The sequence below is a fragment of the Mastigoproctus giganteus genome, chromosome 10 (genome assembly GCF_048544385.1).
Source record: "Mastigoproctus giganteus isolate SK-2022 chromosome 10, ASM4854438v1, whole genome shotgun sequence".
Taxonomy (NCBI): domain Eukaryota; kingdom Metazoa; phylum Arthropoda; class Arachnida; order Uropygi; family Thelyphonidae; genus Mastigoproctus; species Mastigoproctus giganteus.
Window position 1 is genome coordinate 166,222,429 of NC_143584.1, and position 25,016 is coordinate 166,247,444.

Here is a 25,016-nt window from a genome sequence, read left to right on the forward strand (position 1 = left end):
GGGACTTTTTGTCCTAGGGACTATTTTGTCTTCCACTCCACTGACTGTCCTTTAGTTTCTGGGTCATACTGGAACAGCCAACTTTCATTGCAAGTAATTACAGTACTCAGAAAGTCTGGATCTTCTTTAATGTTTTTAAAAATATTTTCACAAACTTAGAGTCTTCTCATTCTTTGATTTTCATTCAAAATTACTGGCACTATCTTGGCACATGCTTTTCTCATGCTTAAATTTTCAGTTAAAATTTATCTAACTGTTTCTTTGTCCATACTGAATTCTTATGTAACCATACTTAAGCTTAAATGATGATCAGTTCTAATCAATATCCTTATCCAGTCTACAATTTCATCAGTTTTCAAGGGTACTGTAAGTAGTGAGTGATCATGTTGTGGGACAAAGTTGTGGTATTTGTTTTACACACCTCTAACATCCACTTTGCTGTTTTGTCTTTTCTAGATAAAATCTTGCTAGAGTTGATTCATTTTCTTGAAGAATGGTTCATCAAGAATCCATAGCTTCTTGTTCTGAATCTGTTTTTCTCATGCATCTTTTAATTTCACTTCTTCACTACCATTGCTACCTTTAGTTCCTTGCATAGAAAATGTTAGTGAATATATTCCTCAAATAATCAGCATTTGCCTCTAAACGTAACTCTTTTATATTTATTTTAGCAAATACAAAATTGCAGTTATGAAGAAAATTCATTGAGTTAGACTTACACTGTTCATACTACAAACAAACATAAAATTATGGTTGGGAATACCTTAGAGGTAGTTAATTAGACTTCGAGTAATTAATTTTGCGGCCATAATAACCAAAAATAGATACTAACATAAGAAACTTTCACTTTCACCTTGCAGATGTCAGGCAAGGAAAATGAAGTACAAGAAACATAAAAGAAATCACTCACATAGCATCTGTTAAATGCCAAAAAAAAAGAATTTCATCTCTTGTGATTCAAATTGAAATGAAAACAGAAAATACTGTATAATCATTTAGAAAATACTGCTGGGAAAAGGTACATGGGAGAATTTTATTTTATTCACAAATAAAAGAAAAAAGTAAAAAAAAGAGTGGCATCTATCAAACACAAAGTAACAGACAGAGAGTTAAACATTTGAGCTTTATCTTCTTTATACTACATAGCAACTTACATAGAATGGCTTCATTAATCACACGTAACCTGTGATTTGTTAATAGTGACCACTGACTATCTGAATGCGGGACTAGTATGTTTCAAAACAGGGTGTTGTAGCAGTTTCACATATTTTAAAAGATATGAAAGACTAAATTTTAGTAATATTATTTATTTAAAAAAATTGCCTCTTCAGGAAACTTTTGGTTAAGGGAAGGCTGTTCCATCTTGAATATTAATATAACAGTGTTAAGTGTTATTTACTGCAGTTGAAATTCTGCTGGCTGCCAAATACAGTCTGTCCTCGTATAGCACAATAGTTGCGTTCCTAGAAACCCTCGTGCAATGCAAAATCGTGCAATATAAACAACAGGCCCTATGGGAAAAGTAGGGTTAGGTGCCGACCATCCAAGATTGAGCACACATTTGGAACCAAAACATTACCAAACACAATAAATAATCGGGTAATTTTAATCGTTATAAAATACGTAAGTATTTTATAACGATTAAAATACGTAATAAAAATAATATTATATTATAATAAAGTATTTTTAGTATTTTTTAATACTAAAAAAGTATTTTTTACGGATAAAATACGTATTTTATTCGTAAAAAATTTATTATATTAAATAAAATAGTCGTAATAAAATACTTACGTATTTTATAATACGTAAGTATAAATTATAATACGTAAGTCGTAATAAAATATTGCTAATGCTTTTGCTTCTATCGTAAGCAAACTTGCTTTTTGTTTGATTTTCTATCCAAAGAGATGACAGCCGTTCCATCTCTTCCAATTCTTTGTGTCTTAATCTAATGGATTTTAATTACACTTTGAGTTGTTCCCGCTATGAAAGTTGTTTTTATTTTCTCTGCATTCTTTGTAATTCTCCGCGTTGCCTCATTTAGGTCTATTAGCATGTGCAATATCACATGGTCTTTCATTTCGCTCAAAGCGTTTCACAATTTCATATTTTTCTCTATCGACAGAGGCGAACTGGCCACAAGCCTTACTGGGGAAACCTCGGTGGGCCGGAGGCCGGTGTGATTTTGGCCATAAACCGTAGTATGAGGCCACTACAAATTTTCCCGGGTAAGAATTTTTGATCCAGTCCGCCTCTGTTTATCGAAATTGCTTCTTTTTTTTTCTCTCTGAATCTGCAGTGTCTTAGCCAGGACACTTCCTTTTCACACCTTTTAAGTATTTTACTAATTTTTAGGGAATAAAGCACAATTACAAACGAGGTGGCACGCTTGATACACAGAAACAAAGCTGCGCGCGTGTAGCAACTGAATAAACAACACTGTAAAGGCCGAGATACACTATTAACACCCCACATTTTACTAAAGCACATTTCTGGGGGTTACTACCATAAAACAATAAAAACAATTTCCAGTTGCGTTTCTGCTAGTGGAATCTGTTATAAACTGGTAGTAAACTCCATCTAATTGCATTTGCGATTATATCGATAGCTGGAATTGTGTTGCTTTTTACGTTATTATGGTGAAATGTGTTTCCCCTTCACTGATATAAAACACATAAATACATTTTCAGAATCTTCTTCATTCCTATCGTGTTGCGTTCAATTGGGGTGATTCCGCATTCGACACTGCCATTTCTTGTAAACACAAAGGCGAATCGTGTATAAGCGAATTCGGTTCGTGTTATATAAGATAACGTTCCCCTATTTATAAATCGTGTATGATCGAATTCGTGTAATGCAAACATGTGTTATACGAGGACCGACTGTATCTAGAACAGTGGTTTTCAACCAGGGTGCTGCAACGACATTCTTGGGGTGCCGTGTAATTTGTGTTTAAGTTACTTAAAGTTATTATTATTATTATTTTTTAAATTTGTATATTTATTTCATTATAAAAAGGTGTATGGTATCCATTGTACCGTATCTTTTTAATTTTGTGGTGATCTTTATTTAGTACCTCTATATAAAGAATAAAATTATTATATAGGTATATACTAAAAGGTTGAAAACCACTGTGTTAGGTATTTCTTTTGGCCTAGGGGTGCCGAGAAAAAATTACTGGGACACTAAGGGTGCCGTGAACCAAGAAAGTTTGGGTACCTCTGATCTAGAAGGACAAGAGAGTCCTCAGTACGGAAAATTTATTTCATAGGCCACATCGTTTTTGCTATATTAAATATTAGAAAGCAATTAATTATTCTTCACAGAGAATGGTCAAAACAAAACATACCTGTAACATCATCTATATCAAATCTGAAATAGGAAACATTCATAAGTCCACTATCCTGATGAATATACATCATATCTGGGTTAAGACGAGTAAGATGAAGAACGAACTCTGCAAATCCGGCCAAAGAGAGCTGAAGGGTGAACTGAAATTTATATATACAAATCTGAGTGAATACCTGAAACTGAACATCTCATTTTGGAATGTTTCAAGAATTTCATTATATATGTGGTTTTTAAATTAAAGGAAAGACATATAAATGTAAATATATCTTGGTAAGGGGGGGCTGCAATTTGCATCTTGATTTTTGTAACTTTATAATTTTTTGTTAATTTATTGAATGACAATTAATGAAAAATAAAACACATTTCTGAACTTGTCTCATCTACAATTTTTTTTAAAGTCCCAACAAAATACAATACATCTAACAAAGCATTCACTGAGTTTCTGAATTTAAAACATTCTACAATCCAACGAAACTGCAATGTGCATGTGTTGTGGCTCTGGTAAATTTCTATATCTGGACTCCTGCACAAGGCATAGAAATATCAATAAATACAACCCTCCCCACTCAGTTTGCAGGCGCCTCCGTAGCCAGGTGGGAAGGAGCAACAGTGCGTAGCACACGCTTCTTGATTAGACCGGGGTTCGAGCTCGTCACCACCAAATACGGAGGATGCGGAAAGGTCAGCGAATGACCACCGCATATTCCCTGAGCAATATGGCCTTAGTTGCTAATGCTCCTAAAAACCAAACAACAAACTCAGTTTGCAATAAGTTACACCAAGAGCATGAGACTGCAAAATTACATTATTGCTTGCACCATCATGTGTTGCACAATTATTCTGACATTATAAATAATGTAGCAATAAATAATATTGTTTTATAGAAGATTTTATAATAGCTTACAGAGTAATTAAAATAATGTAATTATATACCAACTTCATTTGATTAAAAAATAATAATAATAATAACCAATTGTTGCACAAACCTGTAATCTGGCCAGATTACAGGCCAGAAGCTATCACTTTAGTTTGCGCAAACAAGTTGTCACTATAGCGTATTATAGTTATAAGAGAAATAAAAAAGTATTAATAATATAATTGCTTTATATTGCTAATATGGTATAAATTTATAAATGCAAAAAAGGGCACCTTTGTAATACAAATATCTAGGATATCCTATATATTTTCCAAAGCACTCTTCAACAATATGATTGCTAGAAAGTGTAGCAATTGTGCTGGTCATACCATGCAGTTGATATTTTTCATCTGTAACAGACTAGGAAGAAATTATTGCTAATGAAAACAGGTGGTGCTAAATGTTTTGTAGGATACAAGGATCTGTCTCTCTGTTCAAACCACCAAGAACTTGTCTGAACATATGGATATCAGTACATTCATTCACAACAGAAACTCCCTCACACTTTTGGACTTTTAAAGTATTCATTTGAATGAAATATTATTGCTGGTTCTGTGTTCTCTTCAAAAAAAAAAAAAAAAAAAAAAAGGGTTCAAAACAGAACATTAAATCTAGTTATATTAATAAATGTTATTGACTTATATTTATGTCTAGTTTAACAGATAATTCCTTTTCCAAAGTAAACAAATTAAAGCTGGGCACTTACGGATAAGTGCTGAGGCAGTGATGTGCCTTGTATATTGTTTCATAAACTGCATATATCTGATTATCGTGAAATAAATGAATGAACTGAAGAGATTCTGTGGTAGTTGGTTAAAATTGGGAATTTAATTCCTATTCTTTGTTGTACATCATCATCATCAGTCATTTTCAATCCACTGCAGGACGAATTCCCCTCCAGCAACTTTCCAGTTCCTTCTGTTTTGTGTAATGGCTATCCATTTACTACCCAAAAACTCATGAATTTCATCTGTCCATCTCCGTTGTTGTCTTCCAGGTTTTCTTTTAGCTCCTCTTGGGTACCATTCTGTTATTTTCTTAGTCCATCTGTCATCATGTCTTTGAGCTGTGTCCAGCCCAAGGCCATTTCAGTTTTTTAGTTTTGATAAGAATGTCCTTTATTTGTGTTTGCTTCCTAATCCACGTCTTTCTCTTCTTATCTAAAAGTCTGATTCCTAATATAATTTGTTCCATTCTTCGCTGTGTGGTTTTCAGTTTCTCTTCTATTCTTTTGGTGTGCCCAAGTTTCACTTCCATACGTCATGGTGTGGAATGTACATTGGTTCATTATTTTACACTTCAGACAAATTGGGATATTGCTCCCCAGTATGTGACTATATTTCCTGAATGCGATCCATCTGAAATTTATTCTTCTTTTGACTTCCAGCCATTTATCATTATTACAGCTAATGACTTGTCCCAGATAAGTAGAATAAACCCTCGATTGAACGGACCCTGATATATCAGATTTTGGATTTAACGGACCAGACAAATAATAATACAGTAATGTACATATTAATTTTGACCATATTATTTTTTTTAGGTTATACAAAACTTGTGTTATTATTAATTAAAAATTAATAACAATTACTTATTTCCATTAACATTTAGGTTAGTGCAAAAGCATCATTTTAACATAGCCCTCTACCAAAGTAGTTAATTAATTAAATCGGCATTGTTTTGGTTATATCTCATATTGTGAATGCCTTCACAACGAGTTGCCATGGTATTGTACTACTTCGAATAAGTAACACTTCACCAGTGGAGAAGATTACTGTTATTTATTCTCAGCGGATACCACCACCCAGACAGCACCGTTTCAAAGCTTGTTGGCTTCTCTTCGGTGGGTGGGCAGGTACCCTGGTGTTGCAATAGTGACAACTAGGGCTTACAATACCGGTAAAAATCTTAATACCGGTATTTCGGTATTTTTAATTTATGAAACCGGGATACCAGTATTCCAAAAACAAACATTTTTCTCAATAAATTTAGGTGCAATAAAGTAAGGAAAAAAACAAGTACTATAAAATTACTTGAATTTATGTTTTAGATAAACTTTTATTGCAATAATAAATATTTTGAAAAAAATCATTAAATTACAGTTATTCTGAAAAATAAAAAAAAAATACATATTGTTTACTGCAAAGTTTAGTTATGTTTAAGAATCCATACTACCTGCATCTGAATAAAGTGAGCTCTTAAGAAACATAAGCAATCAATAGCATGATCGTTTAAAATGGATCTAATTTTGGTACATATTTGATTAGCGGCAGAAAACGCCCTTTTCGGATTCTATTCTGGTAATATCGCATTACTGAGATAATCGTAGATGATCTCAGTCTATATTTTCTAGGCTTTGAACGTTTTTAGCAAAAATAGTTAAAAGTATTTCATTAATTTCTGACTCGTGTTCATCTTTAAAAATCTCATTAGAGTCAAGCAATTTCTTATTTTGGAAAGAATTTGAGGAACACTGATGTTGTTCTGTTCCATGGTTGAATAATGTTCATTTTTTGAAGGAGAAAGATGTTTTATTAAGCTAAGTATAATTTTCACTATAGTATCTTTACTGAGTCTGGGACAGAGCAAAGAGTGGGGATAAAGAAGAGAGCAAAGAGTGCAGTTAAGGAATTCTTCACATATATAAATGCAAAGAACAGAAGGGCAAATCAGATTGGACCCTTATGTAATGGATGTAGGATAGTATTAGATACCCCAGCTGAAGTTGCAGATGAACTGAACAGTTACTTTGCATCGATATTTACATAAAAAAAAAAAACCATTGTGTCAATGAGATGTTATGGAAGTGAAGTTGAAAAAAATGTAATGATGGTGAAATTTCAAATGATTATTTAATGAGAAAACTTTTGCACCTACAGGCAAGTAAGGCTCCTATGGTTGAACCATTAAGGCTAGTTATGAGAGAATCACTGGAACTCAGGAGAGAGTCCGTTGGATTAGTGTAAATTGGAATATAAAGGCGGTTCTAGGAGTGTAACAGGAAATTATCGACCGGCCAGTCTAACTTCAGTAGTAGGGAAACCATGGAGGCAATGATCAAGGGTGGAATTCAGGATCATTTAGATGGAAATGGAATTCTGTAGGATAAACAGCATGGTTTTGTAAAGGGAAAATCATGTTTAACAAATCTAGTTAGCCATTTTGACTGGTCAATCATGAGTTGGATTTAGGGAATAATTTCAACATTGTTTATTTGGATTTCAGCAAAGCATTTTACTCAGTCCCACATGAGTAGTTACTCTGTAAGTTGGAGCAGGCTGGAATCATAGGGAAAATCCTTAGATGGATAGCATGATGGCTTGAGGGCACCAGGCAGAGGGTTGTGATAAATGGTTATTCCTCAGATTGGGTTAATGTAAGTAGTGGGGTTCCCCAAGGATCAGGATTGGGACCACTGTTGTTTTTGATTTTCTTAAATGACATCTATGAAGGGATGGAGGGCGTAAGGTCAAACTTGCAGATGATGTAAAGATCAGTAGGGTAGTTAATGATCGCCACCAAGCAGAGCTTCTTCAGAGTGACCTAGATAGACTTATGGGATTTTCAGAGAAGTGGCAGCTATGCTTTAATTCAGCAAAATGCAAGGTCTTACACCTGGGGAGCAGCAACCCCAAAATAGCTAACACACTTGGTGAAGTTGAACCAAAGCCAGTAGTGGAGGAACGGAACTTGGAAGTTACGAAACGGTCAGACATGAAGTTGTCCGAGAATTGTGGACAGGTTGCAATGTTGCATGGTGTCATTTCGATGATTTTTCGAACATTTGCTAGTAGAGATAAGGACGTCATAATCACATAAAGGTGATTTTATAACCTTTATGTGATTAAATTATAAACATTTATTTTTTTAAATTAGTACCAAAAAACTAATTTTTATAATAAAATTCAGGAAACTGTTTTTTATTCTTTCTGAAAACGTGTTCAAATAGCTGTTTTCTCAGATAAGAGCAGGCGGTAACTTGTGAGCTGAATGTGACTTGGGACACTAAACTGCAGGTCTACTGATTTGCTTTGTTTCAGTCTCAGTCTGCCTAAAGCTATTGTGCGGTCAGGTTGTATTATTATTTATTATTAATTTTATTAATATTAGCCATATGGTGCAAGGAAGCCTGAGGCTTATGCTGCACCAGCCAAAAAAAATTTATGAGTTAACCCGAGAGAGAGAGAGAGAGAGAGAGAGAGAGAGAGAGAGAGAGAGAGAGAGAGAGAGAGAGAGAGAGAGAGAGAGAGAGAAAAGTAGAAGGGCATCACCAAGAAAGAGAAGAATGATGATATACAGCTCAGGACCCTGGGTGTGCCAAGCCCATACTCAACAGATGTGAATCCCCCTGGGGTTACACATACACAGAGTGTTTCTGTGATTTCTGAATTGTGACTTTATTTATTAAATAATTTTGCAATTCTTACAATATAAAATAACATTAAGTGATAGAGGAGTTAAAAGAAAGCGTGCGAACTTAAATGTGGCACAGAAATTAGAGTTAATTGAGAAATTAGAACAAGGTGCCTCAGTAGCACATGTTTGTGAAATTTACGACGTAAAAAAAACAAACTGCTTCTGATTTCCGTAAATCAAAGGCAAAATTGCAACATAATTTTATATTGTATTAAAGCTTTTTTTTTTTTTGCATTAAGAACAATAAAAAATGCCACCCCCAGATTACATTTGATTTAATGGATTTTCGGCATTAACGGACACCCCTTCTCCCCTATTAGTCCATTAAATAGAGGGTTTACTGTATATAAATCCACCTTTTCAATTACTGCTCCTTCAATGATTATATCCCTTTCTGTGGTATTACTTTTGTTTTAGCCATATTCATATTTAGTCCGAAATCCTTACTAAATCTGCATAAGTGATTAAGATTTTCTTTAATTCTTTGGGATCGTGGCTTATGATTACAATGTCATCTGGAAATCATAAATGGTTTAGGTACTCTCCATCCACATTGATTCCTTTCTGCAATCAGTCCAACCTTCTGAAAGCTTCTTCAAGGGCAGTGGTAAACAACTTCAGAGATATTGTGTCTCCTTGTCGAACTCCTTTCTCAATTTTAAATTGGCTACTGTCTTTGTTTAGTCTAATGAAGGAGGTAGCATTCTCATATATTTTCTTCAAAATCATAATGTATGGGGTATCTATGCCTTTTCTTTCCAGTGTCCGAAACATTGCCTTATGTTTTAGGGAGTCAAATGCCTTTTCATAATCCACAAATGCCAGGCATAATGGAGTTATATATTCATTTGCTTTCTCCATTAGCTGTGATATTACACGAAGGTGATCCATAGTTTAGAATCCTGTCCTAAACCCAGCTTGCTTTTTCGGTTGATTCTCATCAAGTATTCTTTCTGTACAATATACAATAAATGTTTTACAAACACATTTCTAGCTTGCTTCTTAATTTTTGTTTAAATAATTAATGGTTCAAGCCCGTGACCACCAAATACGGAGGATGCGGAAAGGTCAGGGAATGACCACCGCATATCCCAGAGCAGTTGCTAATGCTCCTAAAAACCAAATAACAAACAAATAATTAATGGCTAAATTAACACAATTAATATTAATAGCAGGATTAAAATTAACTTCTTTAATATTAATGGCAGTAACAGATGTTAAGCTGCATAGGTCTTTGTTGTTTCATAACAGTATAATGTTCACAGAGGATGAAAATACCAAGGATACAAGGATCGAACACTCAAGACAAGTCTTATTTGAGAAGGCAGCACTGCTCTCTTACCCTGTCAAGTTATGAATGTCAAATAGAGAATCTGAATTAGGATTGTAGTTCAGTACAGAGTAGGGATTGCATTACTGGTGAATGGTGGAAAACATGCCTCGATAAAATTACTGGTAATTCTTTACTTTTTACCAGTATTTCAGTACAAAATTTTCAGCATTACATCCAAATGAATAATTGAAAGACTTCCTATGCCACAAATACGTTTCCTATACTCTGTTATTTCTGAGGGATTAGATTGTGTACTATCCAACACAAGTAACAATAAGCTTATCAAAGTTATTCCCAGAAGAGACAATGGCAGAAGTGCACCACACGCGAATGAAGCGGTTCCTAATGCAACTCTAGGTAGAGTTGCATTAGGAACCGCTAGGTAGAGTTGCATTAGGACAAGTTTCTGTTTTATCCATAAAAATAATTTGCTTAACTGATAAGTAAAACAACCCCAGGGGATAACATCAGGTGAGTATGGGCTTGGCAAACCCAGGGTCCTGAGCTGGATATCATCATCCTTCTCTTTCTTGGTGATTCCTTTCTCTCAGGGTAACTCGGGAATTTCTTTTGGCCGGTGCAACATAATCCTCAGGCTTCCTTGCATCGTATGGCTAATAATAATAATAAAGAACATTTTTATTTTTAGTGATGAATAAAAATTCACCATGGCATTACTTTAATCGCACACAAGGAAGAGATGAAGGTGTCTGTATGCAGTGCTCAAAAACTATCAGAACAGTAGGTGGGAATACTAGTGGATTGCATAACCACCTCCAGCGACATCATAATATCAATTTATTGAAACGAATAGCAGAAGAAACAATTGAAGGTAACACTAGTACAACTACATCTATTGAATCTCATCAAAAAATTACTACTTTTTTCAAGAAAATGCATGATGACTATCTTCCGGTTATAATATCTCACATGACTGCACTAGATGGATTTCCATTCTCAAAATTGCGTACATCCGAAGATTTGAAAAGATTCTTGTCTGTAAGTGGTTACATAAATATTCCAAAGTTACCAAACTCAATTAAAAATGTTGTAAAAGAATATGCACAAGAAATTCACGAAGAGGTAGTAAAAGAAATACCAGAGCACAAACTTCGCGGAGAATCATTCAGTGTAACATGTGACGAATGGACATCACTAAAAAACCATTATTCTGCATGATAAATTTTGGAATCTTGGTTTGATTCGCATATATGGATCTCTGTGTGCTGAAAACTGTGTTGAATTGTTAGAAAAAAAATTAAATGAATTTAATGTTAATTTCAACAATATTGTTTCTGTAATAACTGATGGGGCTGCATTAATGAAGAAAGTTTCAAAAATTATTAATGCAAACAACCAATTGTGTATGGCTCACAGAATTCAGTTGGTAGTAGTGAAAATACTTTACAACAAAAGCGATTCTCAAGAAAGGGAGGAACAAATAGATTCTGAGCCTGATAATGAGGATGTAGATTCAGAAGTCTTTGTGAATGAGTTCGATGGTTTAGAAGTGACAAGAACATTTGAATTTTTTAATAATGAAAATAGGAAATGTTGTCAAATGTTTTGCAAGTCACCCCTAAAAAACTGATATTCTTCAGAAGCATACTACAGAGGAATGGGGTAAGGAATTGTCTCTGATATTGGACTCTAAAACATGTTGGTGCAGTCTGTTGGCTATGTTGGAGCATTTTTCAGAAGTAAAAAATTCTGTTAGAAAGAGTCTCATTGATATTAATTCAGATGTGACCTTTACTGAAAATGAACTTGTGCTGCTCTCAAACACAATATTGACATTACAGCCTATAAAAGCAGCAGTAGAATCATTGTGTTCTGAAAACATTACTTTGTACGTTGCAGATATAACAATAGAATTCATGTTAGATGAACTATCCAAGCAAAATTTCTTTTTAAGTAATGAACCGAAGCAAGAAATTATCTTGTGAGTGAAAGAAAGACCATTTACTCCGATATTTTACGCTTTTTACATAACCCAGAAATATTAAACCAGGGGGATAAGTATGGAATTTTCAATACAAAAGTATACTGTTGAATAAAATTGTAGAACTACTCAAGCACATATCTGATAATGATAAAGAATTAATGGAAGATCATGTTGTTAGCTACTCGCTCAGAACAACACCATCAACTTCCAATTCATCCACAGCAATTGATTCAACCACAGACCCTACAAATACACTTTTAAAGATGAAAGAGAAATTTAATTTATTCATTAAACATAAAACCAGCTTAAATTATTCTAGTGGCAAGCACTTATACAGGGTGAATTGTAGATGGGATCATATAACCTCCCACGTGCAATGCAACATCAGGAAATTATATTTTAAATCTCTCATATTCTCCTATCTCCTTCTCTATCTTTGTGAGTAATTCTGCAGTATCAAGAATTCAAAAAGGGGGTTAAATTCTAAAACTCTCACTTCAATTAATGGTAAGCTTCTACTGAGAATAAAAATGGCCTCAAGCAATTTATGCAGAAATCCCCAGGGGCTCACATATGGTGAGTATGGGGCTTGGTACACCCAGGGTCCTGAGCTGGATATCATCATTCTTCTTTCTTGGTGATTCCCTTCTACTTCTCTCTCTTGGTGTAATTCAGAATTTTTTATTTTATTTTTTTGACTGGTGCAGCATAATCCGCAGGCTTCCTTGCACCATATGGCTACTACTACTACTAATAATAATAATGTTGAGGATTAATCTGACAAGTTTCTTGAAAAAAATGCACGACCACAGCTGAACAAACTTCACATTGTAGGCAGCATCCATGTGGTTTTCCAGATAGCCCCTTAATCGTCGCTTTGGAATTCAAACAGTTTTTTTTAAAATCATAAATAAATAAAGTAATTATATAAATAAATTATCCGTTTATACTCCAGGATGATCATGCAACGTCTGAGGTGTATAAGAACATTATACCATATTTAGTAGTAATGTAGGCTTGAACCATGGTTGCTCAAAGTGCACGCACTTTTGTTCCCATGCACTTGACTAGGGAGGCCTTCTGTATATAATCTGGTTTTATGTTTCATTTATACAAACAATCTTTTAATCATAAATACAGTTTTTAATTATAAGCATTATTTTTATTTTAAATTTTCATGTATTCCTTATTGGATAAATTTAAGTTTTAAATACAGCCTAAAACTTTATTTCTCGGTGTTCTTAGTTAGGTTAGTGAACAAAGGAAAGATTCCAAGTATGACCCTGTATGATTCAGATTCTCTCACCCCCCCCCAAGAAGCTAAAGATTAAATTTTATTTGTGAATCAACTTTTCATATCAATTAATTACTAGCACACAGGAGCATGGAAGGATTAACATTCCATACAAGCTCTCTGAAACAAACAGCATTTCTATCAACACATAGTGTGTAGAATAACAAAGCCACGAGGCTGCATTTGCATCTCATGTGGCTTATGGGAGGCTCGAACTTGGAGTTTCTCATGAAAACATCATCTGGACTCTCAGAAGATATTTTATTAGTAACCAGGCAATGTACTTGATCCATGCATGATGGGATGCTAGAATACAGGTTTTTGGACACTAAATATCAAAAATATGTAGTTTAGAAAATAAATAATAAGGAGATCAATAAGCAAACTTGTAGAGAAAAGTTAGAGTTTTTCATTCAGTGTAGCTATTCCTGGTATCACTGAATGAGTGTGACTTTCAGTGATACTAATTGTTACTACTATGTCTTAAGCATATGTTCAAACAGGTGGAGACACTTTGAACATTTGCATTTAAAAAGATAAACATAAATTGTTCCTAATTATTTGATAATAATTATTTTTTTTATTGATAAAGTTCTTAATGTATCAATTTTGGCTAATAGCCACCTACATTATCAACTAGAAGTGGCAGTACCTTAGTATTGAAATATCTAAGGAACTCACATTTACATGAGATTATGCTTTTGACTAGGAATAGTCTTCATTGTGCTGTATAATTGCAGAACATTCTGTATGTTTATATTTCTGCACCACACAGACTCAATTACTCTTGCTTTTGAGATTTTTTTTTTTCTCTGTAATTTTATTTTACAATAGTTTTTTGTATACAGCAATACCTCGCAAAGTGTGGCTTCAATCAGTACAGGATTCACTATAGTGCGGTTTATAATCTGTGACTGATGATTCGGTTTATAATCTGCGACTGCGATTGATAACGTGGTCATATATGGCTAACATTTTTCTAAAATTTTCTAGAATGATTTACACAAATTGGCATCACTCATTTATTCTAGATCTTTTTGCAAGCTTACACAATGCACATGTGCATATGTGGTACTATATATAAGTATTGGCATCACTTACTTCCAAAGGTAGTCTAAGTTCAGCTTCAGCTTCTTAAGCATGAGTGTATTCTTTTTGTGATTTTTTTTTTTCTCAGTGATCCCTTTATTATGAGTGAAAAAAAGAAAGTGGGATGATACCAAGCCAAAGCAATGTAAATGGTTGAAATTAGAAGAGAAACTTGAAATCATCAAATGCTATGAAGAAGGTGCTTCATTTGCCAAACTCACACGAGACAAAGGAATAAATGAATCATCTATAAGAATTGTAAAAGAAAAGAATCAGTACAAAGGGTACGGAATGACTACCAACTTTTTTGCCTCACAAATAATTGTAAAGAAAAGGAGCTCTCTAATGGTAAATATGGAATGTCTGCTCTCGATATGGACAGAAGATTGCAATCACAAGCGAATCCCATTAGCTCAAATGGAAATTCAAACGAAAGCTATGAGTCTTTTCAATGCACTTAAAGAAACTGTAACGGAAGAAAATTATGAAGGGGCAACTAATGAAATGTTTTCGGCAAGTCGTGGTTGGTTCTTTTGTTTTAAAAAAAGCATAATGTCCGTATTGTAGGCGAAAGTGCAAGTGCAGACAAAGATGCTGTTGAAAAATTTCCTAAAGAATTTATAGAAATTATTGAAAAAGTTGGGTACAAAGATAAACAAATTTTTAATGTTCATGAAACAGGTTTGTTTTGAAAAAAAAAAAATGCCTTCTAGAACTTTTCTATCAGAAAATGAAAAAACTCAACCAGGTTACAAGGCATCAAAAGATTGTGTGACACTTTTGCAGATCAGAAATGCATCTGGAGATTTTAAATTAAAACCCATGCTTGTGTATCGTGCGGAAAACCCCTGAGCACTCAGCGGTTATACAAAGAAGGTTCTCCCAGTTGTTGGCCATTCAAATAAAAAAGCTTGGGTAACAGAAACTTTGAAGACTGGTTTAAAACTTACTTTTGTCCTGCAGCCAAACGTTACTGCAAAGAAAACAACACTGATTTTAAAGCTTTGTTGTTATTGGATAATGCACCAGGGCATCCAACCGGACTTTGTGACTTTAATGAAAATGTAAAAATTCATTTTCTTCCAGCCAACACAACATCTCTACTGCAACCAATGGATCAAGGTGTCATTGGACATTTAAAGCATATTATTAAAGACAAACTTTTTCTCAAGCAATAAAGGCTACAACCCTCCAGTTGTAGCTCTATTGCTTGAGAAAGCTGCACCATCTTTGGCTGAATTCTGGAAAAATTACATCATCAGAAATGCTATCAAAAACATAAACGAAGCATGGCTCAAAGTTAGCAAGAGTAAAATGAGAGCAGTGTGGAAGTAAGTTTTGCCTCATTGCATAAAGCGGTTCCTGCAGCTTTGAGTCCGAAATTCAGGATATTTCCGAAGATGTCAAAATTGGACACAATCTTGGATTAGAGTCTTTGGAAATGGCTAATGTTCGAGAGTGCACTGGCACATATTCTCAAGATCTCGATAATGATACTCTCCTTAAATTAGATGAAGAATGGGTATATGGGGAAGCAGAAGAAAGTCCAGAGTGTAATGAAGGAGCTAGTAAAGTGCAAGAAAAATAATTTCCCTTACAAGAACTTGAAAAAATGTTTAGGGCAGTGGAAACTATTTCAGACTTAATTATTAATGCCTGATGAGAGTTAGAAAATGCCATTCAGAGTTACTGAGAACTCCACAAAGAAAAGCAAAATGGTGCAACTTAGATTAGATAGATATTTCTTTAATCAGTAAAATATTCTAGCTTTCATTTTTTCAAAATAAAATTGTTTTCCTTTTTCAAAATAAATTTATCAACTAATTTTTAGTTGATAAATTACATTACATTACTATTTGTATTTATTATTTTTCTAACTAATCATGCATAATTATTTCTCCTATAAAAAATCCTTATAATACCCACGTATCATTATTTTTCCCATTGAAACTATTCCCTGTTTACTGCTGATTCAGTCAGTGCGTAGTTTTTTTCAACTGCACTGTGCAAGGAATTGCTGTATATGTAATTCATTTCACACTATCAAATGCTATTGCAGTTAGTAATGAATGAAGAACATTCAAAAATGAAAACAAACATAATTTATATCAAAAATATGTGCATTTGTTGAAGAAACAGGTGAACTGAATAGAACATTTACCTGTTTACGAAAAGTCCAGAAATCTGTTGGTGATGGGAATGTTTGAACAGCCCATTCTTTTATCATTCCTCGAGGTACCAAGGTGGTCTGAACTTCTTTTAGAATGTCTCTAAGAACTTGATGACTTGCCTGAGAACCACGTGCTTGAACAGTTGCTAACCTTTCATAATATCGTACAATGGGAGAATCATATTCCATAGTTCGTCTACTACAGCGCTTTAAAGAAGAGAATTAGATAAACAGCATCAGAACATATAAAGAGAAAATTTTAACATTATGTAATGTATACTCAAATATTCAAACTTAATAAAATTAGCAATATTAATATTAAAATCATTCAAAAACTTTTAGGACTGGATTTACAGTTATAAATTAGCGCAACAGCCATTCAGGCAATTAAGTCTCAGTGTAAACTCTGTGCATTCTAAAGGCTAGTTTTTCTGTTTCTGTGTAGAAACAGAAAAACTTGGAAAAACACCTTGGAAAGTTCACTTCTTTATTTCAGTAATGGCATTCATTTCAAATCCTTCCATTCAGCAAGTCAAATCATTGTCAACTAAGCCAAGGGCAGCACAATGATGTACTAGTATATTTCATATTACAGCATAGCAGATAACTGCCTTTTGCATTATCTTCAAAAAGGCCTCTAAGGTTGGGAGAGTAATACATATCCAGAATTTCAAACAAATACACCAACTACATATACAGAATTTAAAACAAATACACCAACTACATATACAGAATTTAAAACAAATACACCAACTACATATGCAGAATTTAAAACAAATACACCAACTCATCATGCAATTTCTGTATCCAAGTGTTCAACACCTTCTTCTGATACATATCCAGAATTTAAAACAAATACACCAACTCATCATGCAATTTCTGTACCCAAGTGTTCAAAACCTTCAGAAGGTGTTGAAGGAGAGAGAGAGAGAGAAATTGAGCAAGTTAGGGCGGATCTTATGAAATGCGGTTACCCCCAGAGGGTCATTGATAAATATAATAGAGGCGTGGAGCCTAATCATGGAACACCGTCCGTTCCAGTCGCCACAGTTTATATTCCCTACTATCCGGGCTTGTCAGATCGAATTTCAAGAATGCTACGTGACTTTCAGGCACGCTGTGTGCAACTTCCAGGCCGGAGGTTGCACACAGTGTTGTCACAGGTCAAAGACCCCATTCCTGGGGATTCCAGTAGTGGGGTCGTATATGAGATCAAATGCCCGGATTGTGGGGAATGTTATGTGGGGGAGACAGGACGGCAACTAAAAGACCGTCTGGAGGAGCACATGCGAGCTATACAGACCACAGAGTTCAATAAGTCCGCCACTGAGCATTACTGGGAGAAACATCATCAGGTCTCCCCTGTGAATGCTGTCATCCTTGACCGGGCGCATAGGTTCTGGGACCGTAAGTGGCTGGAGAGTTTGTGGATAGGCTCGTCTGAGAACAATAGTATGAATAGGGACAGGGGTGTTCGATTTCAACGCCTGCTGGAAGCCGTGGTCCTGGCAAAAGACGAGCGTTTTATATTTCCACGCTCCCGAGCCGCTTCCAGTTCTGGTTCACATGGAAGAAATATTGAGCATGCGCCTGGTCAGCCACGTGTGCTGTGAGCCTGTTACTTAAGGATGTGTTGCTTAAACATCATTGTTGTTGAGAAAGGAGGCAGAAGCCCCGAAAGCTTCAGTCAATGTTTTATCGCTTTTAATTTTATTGTATTTTAAATATTTTATTTATATTTTATTTTGTAAATCAGTTTTTTGCATATATTATTTTACAGTGTAGTATTGTTTGGTACATTTTATAGTTTTCAGTATTAAACCACTATAGTTAAACGGCCTTTTGCATATTGATAATAAGCCTTTAAGTTATAAAGTTATATTCTATTAATATTAAAAATTTGAGGAGGAGGTAAAATCGGTGTGCTAAAATACTCAAAACAAAATACTTTCCAATATTAATTCAAACTTAAGAAATTTGGTGATTAACACTGGTCTTAACAAAAATCTGTGTGCTTCTGGGTATTTTTATTTCATATTCAGTATTTTACTGCATATTTAGTGTTTTTATTGTTTGTTTGGGGATTTGTTAGGTGCATCGGCAACTATGGCCATAATATGCCACTATTTTTATTGTATATTAAACATTAGTGTACAATCAGTAATGCTTATTATATAATAAAAGAATACAGCACAAAGGAGGATGGGCGCTTCCGTAGCCAGGTGGGAAGGAGTAGCAGTGCGTAGCATACGCTTCTTGATTAGACCGGGGTTCGAGCCCATCACCACCAAATACGGAGGATGCGGAAAGGTCAGGGAATGACCACCGCATATCCCTGAGCAATATGGCCTTAGTTGCTAATGCTCCTAAAAACCAAATAACAACAACAAAGTAGGACAGTATTCATTCAAAATACGAATAAGTATATTTCAAATAACTAGTCTAATATGATTACTGAAAGCCATGTTATGCAGCTACCATAATTATGGAAAAAAAAAAAAAAAAGAGAAAACAAAAGGGCATTTCCCCCCCCCCCCCTTCTTCTTGCATACAAATAAGTATAGTATCATTTTATTTTGAAGACTAAATGCACAAGGCATAATGTGTTATGGGTTGAAATTAATTATATAATATCAGTGTAAATACACCATAGTTTACCCATAAATTTAACTATCTGAGTGTAAAGACATCGTTTGATTTTATCTCATATTGTGGCTACTTTCATAACAAGATACCAGGTATTGCACTACTTTGAATAAATAATGCTTCTCTAGTAGAGAAGACTACTGTTATTTATTCTCAGTGGGCGGGCAGGTACCCTGATAATGTAAACATGCCATTGCGGTTGTGAAGTTAATTCCACAATATGAGTGATGCCAAATGGTGAAAATAATGATAATATTTTGAAGACTAAATGCACAAGGCATAATATGTAATGGGTTGAAATTAACTACAATGGATTCCAGTTATTTGGGCCACCGGTTAATCGGGGCAGCCAATTCACAAAGAAGGATCAAAGGCTGACACAAGTAATTATAGACCTGCGAGCTTAACTTCTGTTCCAGGAAAATTAATGGAGGCACTGGTTAAAGAAGCACTGCAGGATCATTTAGACAAGACTTCAGTTATAGCTCAGACACAGCATGGTTTTGTTAAGGGGAAGTCTTGCCTGACCAACTTGATTGGATACTATGATGCAGTCACAAAAGAACTGGATGCAGGGAATAACTTTGATATTATATACTTGGATCTTAGAAAGGCTTTTGATACTGTTGCACATGGAAGACTGCTACACAAATTGGAGCAGTGTGACATTAGAGGCAAATTGCTGCTATGGATAAAGGGGTGGTTGAGGGGGAGAAGACAGAGAGTGGTAATCAATGGACACTGCTCATCGTGGACTAATGTTATTAGTGGAGTTCCTCAGGGCTCAGTGTTGGGTCCATTATTGTTTTCTGTAGTTATAAATGATATTGATGATGGTATATCAAGCTTAATGTCTAAGTTTGCAGACGATACAAAGGTTGGCAGGGTTGTCAAGGACACTACTGACACTATGCTGCTGCAACAGGATCTGGAAAGGTTGAGCAGATGGGCTGAGAGGTGGCAAATGAAGTTTAACATTGACAAATGTAAAGTACTACACATGGGAAACAGCAACCCCAGAGCAACGTATCAACTCTGTGGTACTACACTGACAGTGGTAGAGAATGAAAGGGACTTGGGGGTGGTTGTGCAGGCAGATATGAAGTTCTCTGAGCAGTGCAGACAGGCTGCAAGAGTAGCTCATGGAGTATTGTCAATGATATACAGGAATTTTTCCAGCAGGGATAAGGAGGTAATTATTCCATTGTATAAGGCAATGGTCAGGCCACACCTAGAGTACTGATTACAGGTCTGGAGGCCTCATTTCAAAAAGGATGTAGAGCTGCTGGAACGAGTACAGAGAAGGGCAACAAGATTAGTGAATGGAACAAAGGGGTGCTCTTATGAAGAAAGGCTTAAGTTTTGCAAATTACAGTGTCTGGAGACTAGGCACCAGGTGATCTGATAGAGGTGTATAAAGCCTTGAATGGTTTAAGCATGCTCAATGCTGATGGGATTCTTCCTCTAGCTCAGAAAAATCACCTGAGAGGGCATAAATTCAAATTGAGGAAAGACAGATGTAGGATAGACGTGCGGAAATTTGCCTTTAGCCAGCGGGTGGTTGGTTGGTGGAACAGACTTCCATCCCTTGTGGTGGAGGTTGATAGCCTAAATAAGTTTAAGGCTCAGCTGGACAGGTATTTTGAACGAACAGAGGGGTGAAGTGGAAGTGGGTTTTTAGCAGTCACCTGTTTACTGGGCTTTTCTGTTAGTGAAATCTATCATAAACAGACAGTAAACACGATCTTATTGAATTTTGCGATAATACCGACAGCTAGAATCTGTGGGTTATTATGGTGGAATGTGTTTACACTTCCATGAAGTCTTCATTCATATAAAAAAATTAATTTTCAGCTCTTCTCTTCATTCCTATTTTTAAAGCTTTGTAACTTGTTACTCCGTTCTCACTTGCGTGTATCGTGTTACTTGCAATTTGTGTGTGCCAAGTGCTTTGTTATTGATTGCTTATCTTTTTATTGTTTTAAATTTTAACCCCCACCCACAAGCGTCAGTGAACAGAAATGTCAACTAGTTCGTATGCACATATTACAGTACATATTAATTGTTCCGATTATCACGTATATTCTTCCGATTTTCACTTATCATTTAATTTTTTTAATTGGTAAGGTAATAAAGGGTAAATTTGTGCTTAATTTATCTTTGCTTTTATAGCCTGTGGATAATATTCCTCCTAATTAGAATTGCTGTTTAATAGAATTAAAATTCAATTCACAAACGTGATCACAATGACTGGCGCTTACTGCACATCATATAGTGAACGGTACTTTACTATGTTGAGTTCGTCATAACGTGATTTGATTGTACAGTGAACCAATTGTAAAGGGGGGGGGATACATTGTATTTTTAACTATTTACGTGAAACTTTGGATAATTGGGGGAGCCGCTTAATCGGGCCAAAATGCACTAGTCCCGATATGTCCCAAATAACTGGAATGGACTGTATATAATATCGGTGTAAATACATCATAGTTTACCCATAAATTTAACTACCTGAGTAGTGTAAAGGCATCGTTTGATTTTATCTCATATTGTGGCTACTTTCACAACGAAATACCAGGTATTGCACTACCACGAATAAATAACGCGTCTCTAGTAGAGGAGACTACTGTTATTTATTCTTATTGAGTGGAGTGAGAATAAATAACAGTAGTCTCCTCTACTAGAGAAGCAATATTTATTCGAAGTTTAATAATACCAAACTCACCAATGCCAATATATCAAAAAACATAGGCATTCGGAATTGTTGCATCTTTTTTTGATGTCCTTGTACAAAATGAATTTTGGAAGTAACTTGCAAACGTGGCTAACTCATGACTGTGTTTACATATGTGTGAACATAAGGGATGTGCTACTTCACGCAGGGTCATGACTAACAATGTAAACAAACTAAAGCAAACAATTTTTTCAAAAAAATAAATAACTTTAAAAAATTCTATACTTCTTGACAAGTCCTTGTAAAAGAATTTACCTGTTTGAAGACATCTAGTAAGGAAACTGAGGAGCAGTTATCCTCTACAAGTCTCATTTGCGGGCTTATAGCCACAACTCGAGGTACAGTGAAGTTGAGGAACCTTCGTGCAGTTTCTTTTTGTTTTCCTAAATAGTAATTCAGCATTCTTAACAATTGTAGAACTCTTTCTTCCCTTCGGGCATCACCCAGACAAGCATCATTTACTACTAGATATGGATAAATCTGTTTAAAAATATAATTTTATATAACTGGATAATTTGCAATTAAATAATTACATAATATCTACACAATACTTGTATACACATATTGTGCAAACAGAGGCATGTCCATAATAATACAGTGAAAATGCTATTTTCCAAATACTGATGAAAAGAATCACAAAAGGCAAATCATCCTTTTCTGTCAATGTTATCAAGGACTGTTGCATTTGCATTTTGCAAGGAAACAGTTTTAAGTCTAGTCAACCATGCTTAATAAAACTGTTTTCAGTGTATTATTATTGAAATATGAAAACAATAAAATCATAAACAATACATAGTACATTTAACAACAATAAAAACTAAGTATAAGACAATCTTTTTCTGAAAATGTTTCTAAACAGAACTTAATGCAAATGACAAATGTGTAATTAAGAGATCTCTATTAATAATTAATCCCCTTCACTGAATGATTTTGTTTAATTCACTGACTGTAAATTCTCTTTTGGCTGTCCTACTATCACACAAATTCAATTATTTTAGTTTAGATAGTTGGTTGGTTGGTTGGTTGGTTTGGATTTTATTGGCGCATTAGCTACTAAGGCTATAATGCGCCAAGACCAGGTCATATATAAAAAAATTTTAAACTTTCAGTGACCTAATTGGTTAGGTCACTATGTCAAAAGGTATAACAAATGTATAAAAGGTATCAAAGAAAAATGTAAATTTTATATATGAGCAAAAATGTTTATTGATTTTAAAAAGCTAAAAACGGCAGACACATGGTCATTGTCGGATAAAATCTGACTGAGTGTATACGGCTCAGCCAGATGATTAAAAGCGGTAAAACGGATATTGCTAAAATCTGGACAATCAATTAAAATGTGTCTAATAGTTAAAATTGAGCCACAGGACTCACACATAGGAGGGTCATCAGCCCTCAGCAAAAACGAATGTGTCAAATGACTATGTCCTATGCGGGTCCGGGCAAGAACAACTTCCTCCTTACGATTCCTGCGCAGACTAGACTGCCACGGTTCAATTACAGGCTTTATACGATATAATTTATTCCCAGTCTGTCTATTCCACAAATCCTGCCATTGGGAGTGTATCTTCTGCTGTATTATTTGCCTGTAGTCTGTATAGGGGACTGACAGGCAGCGATTATTATTGGGGATTGCTGACTTGGCTGCGGTGTCAGCCAAATCATTTCCCCTAATCCCAATGTGGCTGGGAATCCAGCAGAAACGGATATCATATTCACGTTCATGGAGAAAGTGAATCTTCTGCTGAATGCTAGACAGAACTGGATGAGAATTATATCTCACAGTTATTAAAGCCTGTAACACGCTGAGAGAGTCGGAATATAAAATGAACCGTTGATATTGGCATTCACTAATGTGATCCAAGGCTAACTCTATAGCGTGCAGCTCTGCAGTAAATATGCTGCATTCAGAGGGAATCTGCTCCGATGTAGTGCTGTCTGAAAAGACAGCAGTAGATCCCACATATGATTCCGACTTCGAGCCGTCTGTGTAAATGGCGCGAAGTCAGACTGTTCAGCTCGGTGTGCTGAGTAAAGCTGCAGGTAGACAGACGATGGAGTGTCTGACTTTCCCCAATTTCTAAGGGACAAGTCACATGCCGGAACATGAGCATGCCAGGGTGGAAGGGGTTGCTTCGGTGTTTGAGCAACTTTGTCTACCTTGACATTAAGTTCTTTGAGTAGCTCTTGGAGACGAATACCAAAAGGACGATTGGCAGTCTTATGGGTGTTGTACAAATTTTCCCATCGTGGCTCAAAAACGGATAGCCACGTAGGATGGTCTGGCAGGGATTTCAGTTTTAGAGTGTAGTTTACAGACAACTGCTTACGTCGAAGCGATAACGGCAGTTCGTTTGCTTCGACGTATAAGCTCTGGACTGGAGATGTTCGATATGCTCCAATAGCGGTACGGAGAGCCAGATGATGGACAGGATCCAGCCAACAAAGTACACTGTCTCTGGCCGAATTGTATACCAGGGACCCGTAATCTAGTTTGGATCGTACAAGTGCACGATAGATGCGTAGTAGGGTGCACTGATCCGCACCCCAAGATGTAGAGGAAAGAGAGTGCAGAATATTCAACCCTCTTGTGCACTTTGTGCGGAGTTGACGGATGTGATACAGAAAGGTCAACTTTTTATCAAATACGAGTCCCAAAAATTTTGTGTCCGCCGCTACTGGAATAGCATTTTGTCCGAGCATTAATTCAGGTTCAGGATGAAGATTACGCTTACGACAAAAGTGCACGCAAACGGTCTTCTCTGGCGAGAACCTGAAGCCATTATTCAGGATGAAGATTACGCTTACGACAAAAGTGCACGCAAACGGTCTTCTCTGGTGAGAACCTGAAGCCATTATTCAGGATGAAGATTACGCTTACGACAAAAGTGCACGCAAACGGTCTTCTCTGGCGAGAACCTGAAGCCATTAGCAAGTGCCCAGGAATTAAGGTGATCAATGGCTTTTTGCAGTTGTCTTTCAATAACCCTCATGTTGCATGACTGACAAAATATGCTAAAGTCATCAACATGAGGGCACTGTTTACGGTTGGAGGAAGTTGTTCTGTGATGGAATTTACTTTGATGGCGAAAAGCGTGACACTTAAAACTGATCCTTGTGGT

The 25,016-nt window shown here is 35.5% G+C and overlaps 1 protein-coding gene across 6 annotated transcripts in view; it reads right to left on the bottom strand.

Annotated features, from left to right (window-relative positions):
- The window catches only part of Nipped-A (Transcription-associated protein Nipped-A), a 1,216,281-nt gene that overhangs the window by 49,390 nt on the left and 1,141,875 nt on the right, over nt 1-25,016 (bottom strand). For all 6 annotated transcript variants that reach the window (XM_090382460.1, XM_090382459.1, XM_090382462.1 and 3 more), the window contains 3 exons: nt 22,150-22,374; nt 16,506-16,721; nt 3,350-3,491 (listed from right to left, as the gene is read on the bottom strand). In XM_090382460.1, coding sequence (XP_090238586.1) covers nt 3,350-3,491; nt 16,506-16,721; nt 22,150-22,374 — 583 coding nt within the window. The remainder of the gene's footprint in view (nt 1-3,349; nt 3,492-16,505; nt 16,722-22,149; nt 22,375-25,016) is intronic.